The sequence below is a fragment of the Oncorhynchus clarkii genome, chromosome 17, assembly GCF_045791955.1.
Source record: "Oncorhynchus clarkii lewisi isolate Uvic-CL-2024 chromosome 17, UVic_Ocla_1.0, whole genome shotgun sequence".
NCBI lineage: Eukaryota > Metazoa > Chordata > Actinopteri > Salmoniformes > Salmonidae > Oncorhynchus > Oncorhynchus clarkii.
Genome location: NC_092163.1, coordinates 12,833,642 through 12,847,638, shown reverse-complemented (window position 1 = coordinate 12,847,638; position 13,997 = coordinate 12,833,642). Strand labels below are relative to the sequence as shown.

The 13,997-nt window shown below is 43.8% G+C and overlaps 2 protein-coding genes across 2 annotated transcripts in view; both read right to left on the bottom strand.

Annotated features, from left to right (window-relative positions):
• Positions 1 to 733, bottom strand: part of LOC139370286 (girdin-like) — a 43,226-nt gene extending 42,493 nt beyond the window's left edge. The window contains exons 1-2 of the mRNA XM_071109677.1: positions 585 to 733; positions 22 to 152 (exon numbers count right to left, since the gene is read on the bottom strand). Coding sequence (XP_070965778.1) covers positions 22 to 84 — 63 coding nt within the window. The 5' untranslated portion in view covers positions 85 to 152; positions 585 to 733. The remainder of the gene's footprint in view (positions 1 to 21; positions 153 to 584) is intronic.
• A 2,106-nt stretch (positions 734 to 2,839) lies between these two features.
• On the bottom strand, positions 2,840 to 13,243 carry LOC139369586 (phospholipase D family member 5). The gene is made up of 10 exons (XM_071108836.1): positions 13,098 to 13,243; positions 9,788 to 9,924; positions 9,335 to 9,518; positions 7,414 to 7,522; positions 6,422 to 6,549; positions 5,515 to 5,712; positions 4,071 to 4,222; positions 3,696 to 3,861; positions 3,315 to 3,405; positions 2,840 to 3,126 (listed from the first exon to the last, which is right to left on the bottom strand). Exons 1-10 carry the CDS (start codon positions 13,134 to 13,136, stop codon positions 2,897 to 2,899), a joined length of 1,434 nt encoding a protein of 477 aa, XP_070964937.1. The 5' UTR covers positions 13,137 to 13,243; the 3' UTR covers positions 2,840 to 2,896.
• Positions 13,244 to 13,997: the final 754 nt, after the last annotated feature.

Here is a 13,997-nt window from a genome sequence, read left to right as displayed (position 1 = left end):
AACATGCAGAAGGGTACTTACCCAAATGACAAGCGGGCTGAGCATAAATTGCTCCAGATGGGGAAGAAAAACCTCGCTTTCCATCTTGATCGATGTCCTTGATGATTGATCGATCCTTTATCAGCAAAGCATATTGGATTTGATGATGACTTCTGTTAGACGTCAAAAGAGAGATCGTTTGCTTGATAAACACAGAACACTCTTTTTTCAAACATTCGCCCTATCCCTAGAGGTGAATGAAACGCAGGACACAGCCACTGTCATTGTGGAAAAGCCTGCTGCATTTCTTGTGGTCGGCAGGGATCCTGTCGCTTTCGTAAAACTATTTGAGAATTCAAGTAGCTCCCTGCTGCAGCCGCAGTGAGACTGCATAATAGTCCCGTACGCACTTGTGTCGCTAGTACACAAACTAACATGCTACATCATTTGTTTTGAAAATATGTCGATATGTAGCCGTGGACACGCATTGTTCAAAAAAATTCCATTGGCATTTCCCCCGTAAATGTATTCTGTCACCTACATCCTTTGGTAGGTCCATTCCCTGCTGCTGCAAAGGCATCTGCAGGCAGTCAGGTGGCACACACCTAACGTTACCTCCCTCTTTCTCTCCACTCCTCACTCTCTTTCCCGTACAAAAACACATGCACGCGCGTATCAGTATCCACCAGCTACAATTTGACGTTCTGTTGCGGACACTCAACCTACGAGTGACGCAGTGCCGGGTAAGCAGCTACACTAAGTGCGAAAAAAGTTACAATGATCTCTCACTCTGAATACATTGTATCTTTGCACTGGTCGGTATCTTTGTCATGACAAAACGAGACTGATAACACACTAACCTCAGTCAAACCATCGCACATCCCCGATGCCACCAACCACATCAAATCATCCCGAGTTGGTGCTAATCCGCAGGAGCAAAAAGTGCTAATAGAGCTGTCTAAAACATCTTTGACCTTAATCTGTTGCCATGACAACGGCACCCACCCACCACACCCCACCCTCTCCATCCCCTCCTCTCTTCATCGCTGGGAGGGGGCAAGTCCTTTTTCATCACAAAGCGACCATAAGCAACACAGGGATAATGCTAAAGCCAAGCAACACTTCACTGGAAGAAGCAGGAATGGAAAGCAAGTTTCCCATTCCATATCACCACCATATAGCTACATAAAGGCTGTTCCCTAACAACAAAATACAATTTGGACAGAAAAAGAGCAAAACATGTTATAATACAAGTTGAGGGGATACATAAACTGCAATCCAAATCCAAACAAAAAAACTATCAAACGATAGGCCCCATTACATGTTTATAACAATTTACAACACGACTAAGCCTAGGCTGTAATTTCAACATGATTAGTCTATAATAAAACTTACTAAAAAGGTTGATATAAACTTTGCGGTGAACATACAACTAACTGAACATGAAAAAGTAATCCTCATCTCTCATTGAATCCATTTACACAGTGTCAACCCAGAGCCATTTGATATCCAATATAATACTATAGCACCATCGTGTGTTCAAAATAAGTACTACCACACTCCTGATGTTGCTTCATGTGGTGCCCGGCACCAACGCAAGGCACGTGCCCTGGGCCCCGATCTCCAGGGGACCGCCAACCAAATTATTATAACACAACTTGGAGGTCGGGGTGCCCCCATATAGCGTATAACAGCAAAATCTGTAGAATTGCAGGAAATTATCTTTAAAACAGCTACATTCTCTCTCAGCAAAATGGCAAAATGTGTAAATAATAGTAGACAATTTGCTTTAAAACTGCAATACTTTCTCATAGCCTCATGACAAAATGTGTAGAATAGCATTATAAAACATAGATTTTAGGCATGAAGTTAACTGTCCCCCCCCCCCCCCCAAAAAAAAAATACAGCCCTGATGGGAAAAGTAAGCCCCATGATTAATTTCCTACACTTTTCCCCTTTACTAGGCCAGAAGTGGTGGCCATTATATCCTTTGTTTTTCTGCTACTTCCGGTTGGAATTGTTTCAGAACAGTGGGAATAAGGACGAGGTATCGTTTTTATTACAGTAAAGTATAAAATAAGTTCACATTATATTATGGATCAACAAGGCAAAACTGTATCATAAATATAATGCACATTCCATGTATTTTAATGAATCATTCCTACTTACATAGGCCTACTGGCTTCTGTATAATGATAATCTTCTGCTTTAGGTTAAATTATCCTCTTGTCCTTGAGCGTGTGTGTACTGAGAAGGGGGGAGGGTCATTTTGGCAGTTCCCCCAAAAGGCATGCCATGCAATTGCACACAGGTAACATCCTACCAGTTATATTGTAATTTGTTTATATGACAATAAGTCTAGAAAGAGAGGTCGTCTCCATGTAAGCATGTGAAATATAATTAAGGCAAAGCATTTTATGTTTACTATGATTTTTTTGGGGGTTATATAGATTATTAGAAAAGGTTAAAATACTGAGGTATTCTTGTCAAACTGAATGCATAATCAGACAATACAAAATGCATATATACTTCAGTGTGTGTAAATGTAGAGGTCCTGAAAGAAATGACACCATTAGAATAGTCGTTTATGTTCGACCTCCATGCCGCTCATGCGTATAATAGTGCATATAACAGTCCACATAACCAGATTTGTGCATCTTCGGGCTAATCCATATTTGGCTGTCATCAAACATGGGGTGCCTTCATTAGTACACACCACAGCAAAACGCAGCAAAACGAGAGTTTCATTTCGAACCATTTTAACTCGGTCCCACCCCCTTTCGGCCTGTTTGCGTCCGTTTAGCTCCTAGTGAATACACCCTTGTTTCATGACAAGTTAAAGGGAAAGTTGTGCTGATAGTTTATTAATAGGGGTCGTTAGACTCATTCCAGGTCTCTTTGCACTCCTTGTTATCCGTCAGACTCTTGACCTCTGGTTGTTGTGGAGGTTGCTGTATTTGCTACCCTCTGGAGTCCTGTTACTGGCCTGTAGGGTTTTAGCGTAGCGCGAATGCCAGTCTCTCTCGAATACAGCCTTCACCTGTTCCAGGATTGTGGCGCCCCTCTCCTTGAGAGTTTTTGTTGGTTTGATGACGAGTCCGGTCCCAGCGTTATAGACAAACTCACTCCCCACCCAGTCGTGATTACCTGAGGAAATATCATACAGATATCATACCGTTGTGCCCTGAGCAAGGTACTGCATTCCAAACTAGCTCTAGGGAGTGCTGAATGTGTGTGTGTGTGTGTGGGTGGGGGGGGGGGGGGGGGGGGGGTATTGTATAATTGTATAATCAATGATACAGTAGATTCCCAGTGACTGGATCTGGATCACTGACCTATGTACACAGCACTGTCGGTCACCATGTACTTATTGTGGTTGACTCCTGGTTGACTATTAGCCATCTGCTCCCTCCTGCTAAAAAACTTCTGCAGGAACAGAAGATTAAAGTCATAAAACCAAATTGATATCCACCGCAATAGAGGCAATGCTAGTGCACTGTACGGCTTCAAGTTGCTTTAACACTCAATGAGCCATCATGCATCTGAATTCCTGAGCCACTTTATTCTGAAAGGAATATTACAGTCCAAGATCAATGTTTTTAGACCTCAAAAGTAGTGATTGTGCAAAACCAGCTACAGTACGTGGTATTTTGGAGTGTAATATACAGTACATCTCTTTAATAGGCCTTTCACAGTCTTTATTTTCCTTCACTCACCACTTCTAGGGAGCAGTTGGCCAGCTCCATGCACAGTGACTTGAGGGACATAATGAAGTTGAAGGTGAGCGGGTGGGTCTGCTTCCAGAAACTGATGAGCATGCGAACTTTGACCCCTCGCAGGACCACAGCCTCACGTATCATCTCATCGATAGGAGACCAGTATCTGTGTCGATGGAAGGGTCACAAAGTCACAGGAAATGAGATGCACAGCAGAGGACCACAGGGTCTTAGAAGAACACTTTGAGCCACAATCCTTCATGTGTGTTTCAGCCAATGGCATCCCTGCCATACGTGTTATGTCATTGGTCCGACTATAATGAGCACATTGTGAAAAGATGAATAGGCTCATTATCGGATATTGGGAAGCATCACCTTGAAACTAAAGACCCTCCAGACCTTCTGGTGAGTAGGGGAAGGTAGTCTGTGACAGAGATGTAGATGAACAACTTGGCCTCCTGCATCACATGCTGTATGACATCTATGTCCTTGGCCCGATCCTTTGGACAGAAGAGGTCAGGAGAGGTCTGAGGAGGGAAGGAGGGAACCAAGAAAGGCATCACAATTAAGATGAGAACACACATTCAAATGATTCAATTTGACTTGTTTCGATTGCAGGTTATATTGAAGACTGTCAACTGTTTCAATAAGTAGAGCTTCAGCGTTTCATAGCTTCACTTTATTACTGCCTTCTATGTGACAGCCAAAGCCCACTTTTAGCCTGTATTTCACACTTTCAAAACAAAGGTTATTTTCCAATTTCCCATTTCCTACATTTTAAGCAGTCTCAATATTTAATATAGTCTGAGACGTAGGGGGGAGTAGCGGGCGAAATGAGGAGGGACATAACCCCAACATGCGTCATTGTCAGAAGTGAGCTGAGGGGAGCGGAGGCAGAGGAGGAGGGCAAGGTTTTGCCAACAGCAGCATCACAGTAGGACGCCATACCATCATTACTTCCTGTTACGATGATGAATGTGTTCTCTGTAGCTGATCAACACATCATCCCTAGGGGGATGGAGAGATTCATTACTGTCAAATTAGACGCTGGCGCGTCGAAAGGAGACGTTTCATTTGTTTCTCTGCGTAACATTTACATGATTAATCACCCGGATGGGTGTCGGTTTAATAATTGATAAAGCAATCTGTTATGGGTGTCATAATGTTTTGTAAAGCTTTTGTCCATCCAGTTCAGGACATTCTAGGGTACAAGAACCTTTTGTAAATATCAGCTGCATGGTCAAGTAATAAGATCTCTAGAAAACTGCTTAGGGGTAGGGTAGGTTAGGGTTAGTTAGGTTTAGGGTTAGGGTTAGTTAGGTTTAGGGTTAGTTAGGGTTAGGGTTAGTTAGGGTTAGGGTTAGTTAGGGTTAGGGTTAGTTAGGGTTAGGGTTAGTTAGGGTTATTTAAGGTTAGTTAGGGTTAGAGTTAGTTAGGGTTGGTTAGGGTTAGGGTAAATTAGGATTAGTTAGGGTTAGGGTAAATTAGGATTGGCTAGGGTTGGTTAGGGTTAGTTAGGGCTACGGTTAGGGTAAGTTATGGTAAGTTAGGGTTAGGGTTAGTTAGGGTTAGGGTTAGTTATGGTTATTCTACTCCATTTCAACAAGAGTGTAGAAACATAACTCCAAAACTCCTATAGCAAGACAATGTTATAGTTTGTAGACCAGTGGTGGCTGGTGTCACTATACATCGGAGGACAGGCTCATTGTAATGCCTGGGATGGAAGAAATGGAACGCAGCCCGTCCTCCGATTCCTCCCTCCACCAGCCTCCGCTGATCTGCTCTATGTAATAAATAGTACATAACAACGAATCCTCACCGACACATAAGCGGTAACCTCTGTATCATTGAGGTACAGCGTTACGGGGCTGTCCTTGCCGTAGAGGGCCGTGACTCTCTTAGACCAGATAGAAGGGACGTAGTCTCTGTTCTGGAGCTGCCAGTAAAAGGAGAAGACCCTATGGAGGTCTATAGCCAGACAGCTGCAGTTATAAACCAGCACCCCCAACTCCTTCCTCTGTGGAGAGATGCAGGGAAGAGACGCAGGGAGAGGAGGAGGCAATGTGGTTGACAGTCTGGTTATTAAAGGGAGAATGAGTGTGTTGACTGGGCGGCTGAGAGACTCCTCAACCAGACTAGTTATATGCACTATAAGTGAATACTTGTCTGATGAAAACATTGTTTGTTTCAGTGTATTGTGTTTGTGGACTATATGCCTGTTCATTTCAGCTGACAAAGACTGCTGACAGCTCATTATTGCATGCACAGGACCTTGAGACATTTCTGTTCTCTGCCGACATTTCTGCTAGAGTGTGTAGATTTCTGTTGTCTTGCACTGTGTGTGTGTTTGGTTGTGTGTGTGCGGTTGTATGTGTGTGTGTGTGTGTGTGTGTGTGTGTGTGTGTTTTGACTCCTCATTGGCCAATATGTTAATTACATTCAATGGGAGTTCTACCATCAGCTGGCATTAGGGCATGAAAGTGCCAGGTGATCACTTCTCTAATCACTAATGGACTAGATCAGGGTTTGCCAAACCCGGTCCTGGGGCCCACCCTGGGTGCACGTTTTGGTGTTTGCCCTAACACCACACAGCTGATTCAAATAATCAAAGGTTGATGATGAGTTGGTTATTTGAATCAGCTGTGCAGTGCTAGGGCAAAAACCTAAACATGCACCCAGGGGGGACCCAGGACCGAGTTTGGGAAACCCTAGTCTAGAACTGGTACCTTGGACAGTGATCGCCAGTCCATGCTGGCACTGCCAATGAACACATGCTTCCTATCAACAACCCAGAAATTGGAGTGCAGTCCGCCTCTGGTCAGAGCTGACATATTCACAAAGTGAACCTCGGCACCTGCAGGGGGAAAATGAAGTCAGGGAAGAAGAATACTGAAGGGAGCAGTAAAGTGCCTTGCTGAAGGGCACAACCTCCAGACAAACATTTAGGCTTCTAAAGCCCTGTCTCTATTGGCCCCTTAAATCACGGCCACATTCGAGAAGAAAGGCCAATGTGGCCTGTGGCTGACAGAAAGACGTACAGGCAGCCTTGAAGCCCAATTTGACAAGGAAGCAGTTAAGTTGGATCCATTTGCACATTCATGTTGTTTGACCTTGTGGACTCAAGTTTGCCGGAGAGCTCAGGGAGTGAGAGTGGAGCTCATACTGTGATGGATGTTATAGAAAACGTTGTACAAACTGGGGGGTTCGAGCCCTAAATGCTGATTGGCTGACAGAGGTGGTATATCAGACAGTATACCACGGGTATGACAAAATGTTATATAAAGTGCTGTATCTGCTTTCCTTTAGATAAATATGAGACACTGTAGCCTACAGGGTAGGGTCACACAGGCAGGGTCTAAATTTGAGTAAGTTTGCTACAGCGGGAAAATAATCCTGCAGCAAGAGGAAATTTGAATTATTATTTGGATTATAATTAATGGACATTTTTGTAGGGGTTGATATATTTTTTGTTAGGGCAAATCAAGTCTGAAATTTCAAAGTAGAAATGATCAACTTTAGAAGCCTTTTAAAAACTCAAATTCACTACAAGTTTGCATTTCTTCCGTGCAGGAAAATTCTCAAAGACAAAATAGTGATTCAATTAAGATCTTACATCTGTATGCATAATTGGGCACACACAGTACTATAGGCCATCAATGAATAATACATTGCTGTTTTTGTATATTATGTGGAGTGATATGAATTAAGTATCACTTACCATGCTCTGTTAGTTTCTGTAGTTCAGCAGAGTCTGTGAGACTGCTGGCAATCTTCAATTTAACCTCCCGAGTCTTGAGGTTGAGCAGTCTCTGGAACAGAAGCTGGCCCTGAGACATAAAAGGATATGTACAGTATGACTGTTATCATTCCCTCTGCTCTGTGAATGTCCTTATCCAAAGACTGTAGCAGGTTTTGTGTGGCTTAGTATCAATTTCTGCTGCTGGGCGCACTGCTGATATAATGGAATAGCAATTTGCCAAAGTAGAACATTTGTTTTATATACACTGCTCAAAAAAATAAAGGGAACACTTAAACAACACAATGTAACTCCAAGTCAATGACACTTCTGTGAAATCAAACTGTCCACTTAGGAAGCAACACTGATTGATAATAAATGTCACATGCTGTTGTGCAAATGGAATAGACAACAGGTGGAAATTATAGGCAATTAGCAAGACACCCCCAACAAAGGAGTGGTTCTGCAGGTGGTGGCCACAGACCACTTCTCAGTTCCTATGCTTCCTGGCTGATGTTTTGGTCACTTTTGAATGCTGGCGGTGCTTTCACTCTAATGGTAGCATGAGACGGAGTCTACAACCCACACAAGTGGCTCAGGTAGTGCAGCTCATCCAGGATGACACATCAATGCGAGCTGTGGCAAGAAGGTTTGCTGTGTCTGTCAGCGTAGTGTCCAGAGCATGGAGGCACTATCAGGAGACAGGCCAGTACATCAGGAGATGTGGAGGAGGCTGTAGGAGGGCAACAACTCAGCAGCAGAAGCGCTACCTCCGCCTTTGTGCAAGGAGGAGCAGGAGGAGCACTGCCAGAGCCCTGCAAAATGACCTCCAGCAGGCCACAAATGTGCATGTGTCTGCTCAAACGGTCAGAAACAGACTCCATGAGGGTGGTATGAGGGACCGACATCCACAGGTGGGGGTGGTGCTTACAGCCCAACACCGTGCAGGACGTTTGGCATTTGCCAGAGAACACCAACTGGCGCCCTGTGCTCTTCACAGATGAAAGCAGGTTCACACTGAGCACATGTGACAGACGTGACAGAGTCTGGAGACGCCGTGGAGAACGTTCTGCTGCCTGCAACATCCTCCAGCATGACCGGTTTGGTGGTGGGTCAGTCATGGTGTGGGGTGGCATTTCTTTGGGGGGCCGCACAGCCCTCCATGTGCTCGCCAGAGGTAGCCTGACTGCCATTAGGTACCGAGATGAGACCATATGCTGGTGCAATTGGCCCTGGGTTCCTCCTAATGCAAGACAATGCTAGACCTCATGTGGCTGGAGTGTGTCAGCAGTTTCTGCAAGAGAAAGGAATTGATGCTATGGACTGGCCGCCCGTTCCCCAGACCTGAATCCAATTGAGCACATCTGGGACATCATGTCTCGCTCCATCCACCAACGGCACATTGCACCACAGACTGTCCAGGAATTGGCGGATGCTTTAGTCCAGGTCTGGGAGGAGATCCCTTAGGAGTCCATCCGCCACCTCATCAGGAGCATGCCCAGGCGTTGCTGGGAGGTCATACAGGCACGTGGAGGCCATACACTCTACTGAGCCTCATTTTGACTTGTTTTAAGGACATTACATCAAAGTTGGATCAGCCTGTAGTGTGGTTTTCCACTTTAATTTTGAGTGTGACTCCAAATCCAGACCTCCATGGGTTGATAAATTTGATTTCCATTGATCATTTTTGTGTGATTTTGTTGTCAGCACATTCAACTATGTAAAGAAAAAAGTATTTAATAAGAATATTTCATTAATTCAGATCTAGGATGTGTTATTTTAGTGTTCCCTTGATTTTTTTGAGCAGTGTAGTTTTATAGTTTGCGATATATGATGATGAAGAAGAAGAAGTAGAATAAGATGAAGATGAAGAAGTAGAAGTGGCATTCATGTAACATGATACCTGTGTGTAAGAGTTGGGCCATGTCTCTTGGTCCCATGAGTTGAGGTTCCAGACGGGAGATACCACCTCCACTGAGTGCTTGGCCTGGTCCAACAGGCTGTTGAGGCCTGTGGAGAGGGAAACGTGGGTTGTGCCATCTACGGAAAGGTGGAGGTCCTCCGGAATGTTCTCCACAAGGACAATGCTGATGAGAAAGCATACAGTTTTAATCATCATTTCAGATCTCTGAAATCGATGATGCAGACATCTATGGTCTATGTTTACGAAAGCATCTTTGGGCCTTGGAAGATTTTGACTCCTGTCAATATGACAATGTTGTAGGCTATATCTATAGCTGTACTTGTTACAGATCGGTAGCCCTGCAGGCGGTTTAGGACCTTTGTAATGACTTTCATTTAGCTAGCGCAAGTATTTGGTTCTGGGTTCCTTGATTATAGTTCCTGTACCTCTTACCGACAGTGTCTGTTACAGTTCTCTTCTGTGATTCCGTCCTCGTCCTCCCCCCAGACGTCTACAGCGGAGAAGGTGAGAGCCACCAGCACAGCGAAGCAGCACAGCAGAGCAAATATGGCTATGCATTTCTGCTGAGACTGGAAGAAAGGGAGGAACACACGTCATGATCGTGTTCATTAGACACCAAACGGAAGAAAATAGAATGAAATATGGATAACTAAAGTGGACTTCTGTCGGGACTGAAAGACAGAGAGACAAACACAACACATCAAATCAGGATTGTGTTCATTGGACAGCAAACAGACTGAAACATGGATGGACAGCCTGGACTTGTCTAATGAGAAAGGGTCATTTTTGTTTTCTGTTGCAAAATACTTAGATATGGTGTGCCCTAATGAATACGACCCTGGAGGTATCCAATATCCACATTTTCCATTGTAAAATGATTTAAAACATATGCCCTAAAAAACATGATCCACATCAACCCAGTAATCAGTTGTAACGTTTCCTGAGTGTAATTAAAAGGAACCTCAATGGAGATATTGAATGCACCTCAACCTAAATCTCAATCTGTCCCCTTGTAATTTGTTTACATCCCAGATTATGACTAATAGAAATGCAGCCAAGGGAGCAAAACTAACCGTTTATGAGAGGAACCTCAATGGATTTATTAGATGCACCTCAATCTCTTCTTTCCTGACTAGGACTAATCTCAGCCAAGAAGCAAAACTGACTTGATGAACTATTGACAAGTCCATTAGGTCTCAGGTGTTACACAACAAGAAAATCATCCTTCATTAGATATGAAAATCAATCATCAATACAATTGATCAGCAGTCAGGATTTAACGAATCGACAACCCAAATAGAACGTCATTGGACTGTGTAGTCAGACATCAGATGTGACAGAGGAAGGTATGGTCCATATTTAAAGCAGGCATTGAGTGTGTGGCCGGACAGTGGAAGTAATCAATTCTCATTGGAGGCTGTGAAGCACATTTTCTCGGCTGCAATCCTCCGGTGGCTAGCTCCAGGCATGCCAAATGAATGGGCTGAGAATGGACGATGCTAGTTTACGGTCTAATGGTAATATATTGAATATTGATGGTGGATGTCCTATTCTAGAGATCCTGCCATCCTCCCACACACGATACAGTATATGCTGTATATGCAAACGAGCTAGGAAACGGCTTAGTAGAGTCAAAACGAACAGTACCGCACAAAGGCACAAACAGAATGAACGGAACTAAATAAGGAGCTGATGAGACCAGGTGAGAAATTAACACAGGTGAAATCAATTAACAAAAATTAAAGACAGGGCTACGTTCAAGAACACAAAGACACTGGGCTACGTTCAAGAACACAACAAAACAGAACACGAGGTTGACTAAGAAAATAAATACAGAACCTTACACTTCCAAACCAAACTGAAGGCAAATTTGGTTCACAGTAAAACTACGTTTAAAGAAAAGAAAGAAGGAAAACACTGTTCTATTGAAGTAAAATAACAGGGGCTTAGGTATGTAGGGCTTTTCAACAGCTGCCCTACGCCCACCTGAATTGTTCAGGCGCATCAGAGCTGAAAGGATTTTGTTCAACCTTAAACCGGCTACTTTGCTGTATTGAGAACCTGTACCTCTTTTTGGGGTCTTTTTGTTGTCTGTTTACAATCCTTACTTAGTTCAATGTATGTATTGTAACACTATGTGTAGTAGATGTAAATTACATGTTTAATAGTATAAATGTTTTATAGCAACTTCGGTTTCAGACGTGGGGGGGACATCATTATTGTATATTTTTTTGTATGTATATATATTTTTTTACCCAGTCAGATAAACACTCTAAACAGCCTACACGATCACTCGGAGGCATGCTCATGGTCCTAAAACACGCCGTTACCTCGTTTTGTATCACATTCCAATGATAAAACTGGGAGGGCAAAAATGCAAATTCAGAATGTTGGGGGGGACATGCCCCAGTGAAGGTTGCACCCCTGAGTGTAAGTATCTATTTTATACAACAGTATTGTGTCTTGAAGACACATCCCCTTGAGGGAAAGTAAAAATAACATTTTTCTTCTTCCTTCTCCTACGGGTTTGATGTATGTAGCTTTAATTGAGGGCAGATCTCTCAGATCTCTCAGAATACAGATCTCTCTTCTGAGAGGTATCCTCGGCGCCTGTATCAGTGTTGCGCTGTGTGTGGCTGTCACCATCACATTATCTATTCTCTTTCTCTCTTTTTTTCTCCCATTTTGTATTTGAATCAACATCCTCCCTTGGCCCCTGCCAGCTTGTCTACTGTCTTTGGGTGAGGGAGCTTTGCCCTGAACCCTTCTTCCACAACTGTAGTTTTTTAAAGATTCTATGTAGTCAAGAATTTGCCACCAGTACAACCAATAACACTTTTGACAGCTAGATTTAGTATTTTCATCACCACCGCTCTCTGGCCCCTTGTCAGCTTGTTTAGTGCCTTTGGGTGAAGGAGCAGTGCAAATTTCCCTCTTTTTCCAGCAGCCTTTTAAGCAGTCAGAAATTTACCATCGTTCACAACCTATGAAACCTTTGCCAGTGAAGCAAAACAAAGACTTGTCGAAGTCAGAAAAAACAATACAACTTTTGACAGCTAGTGAAACAAAAAGTGTCACTCCTCAGCTATAACATGTTGAGAATGGCCAGTCCACATAGAAAAATATTGTCAAGTCAATTTCAAACCCGGGCCATCATCTACTCTCCGCCCTGTCTGTCTCCGGCGCTCATGCGGAAAGAAGGAGAAACAGCCCGGATACACTTTGCACTCGTCTGTCGCGCCAAGGGAACGAGGGAGCCGCTCCTCCCTTCAATTAATTTAGCCGAGTCAAAGACCTCGCCACGTTTCGCTGGTGTTAATACCCATAGGGAAATTCATCCGCAATAAATACAAGCCAGACCTGTCTGACCTTTCACAGAAACTATCCCGGCATAAACCCAGAATTACATTTTCTGGTATCATTTTTAATTCCACAGCATCATGTTATTTAATTATATAATTTATAAAACACTATTCTCTGTGACCAATTGTATCTGTATGCAACTAATTACAAGTAAAGCCTACTCTTCTGGATATTATAATCAACCAATCAAATGTCATTATGATCAAGCATTCAAATCGCAGCGAGAAAAGTTACGCAACTGAAATGAGCCAGTATGTTCTGTAAGGACATTAACACCCAATTCTGTATAATATAATGAATAATAATATACACAAATCATTCTAAAGAATAAAAAAGGAAGGTGATGAAGGAATACATCATTGATAAATCTCAAACTCACCTTCATAGGCTCCTGTGGCTGTGTAGTTGGTTCTGCCATGAGTGCTTTAAACTTCACACACCTGGTCAACTAACGGTTAATCACATTAGACATTCTCCAGTCTCAGTGACCTCGTAAACCACGACCCTGTCCTCGTAAACCATAACCATGACCCTGTCCTCACAGTGTCCCCTTGTCTTAATAATGCTGTTGCTCTGGTCCCAGCCGTGTGTGATGCGTGGTGTAGTCCGAGGTCTGTCCCGGTAAGCCCTGACATGGTCTCTCCACTTCCTCTCTGGCTCTTCCTTTGTGTGCTCTTCTACTCTGTCCACAGTGATAGTGTGAAAGTGTGTGTGTGTGTTTGGATATGTGTGTTTGGGTGTGTGTGTGTGCACTCTCTACTACCCTCCACACTGACAGAGGCAGAGGGAGAGATAGAGTAGGAACAGGACTGTGCCCACCCCTTCAGTCCAAACATCCAATGTGAAAGCTCTCTCCAAGCTGAGCCCCTTCCCTCCCTCCCTCCCTCCCTCCCTCCCTCCCTCCCTCCCTCCCTCCCTCCCTCCCTCCCTCCCTCCCTCCCTCCCTCCCTCCCTCCCCTATTCTTCCTTCCAACCAGCTCCTCTCCCTTCCTTTCTTCCTTCTTACCTGCCCTGTGAAGCAAAACTCAACCGGCACAAAGCAAATGGACCTTGCTAGGGACGAGAATGAAATCGCCAAACATACCCACTGGGTACATACCCACATACCCACTGTTCAGAAACTAAATAAACATACCCACTGGGTATAGGGCAGAAACTAAAGAAACATACCCACTGGGTATAGGGCAGAAACTAAAGAAACATACCCACTGGGTATAGGGCAGAAACTAAAGAAACATACCCACTGGGTATAGGGCAGAAACTAAAGTAGCTGCAGAAC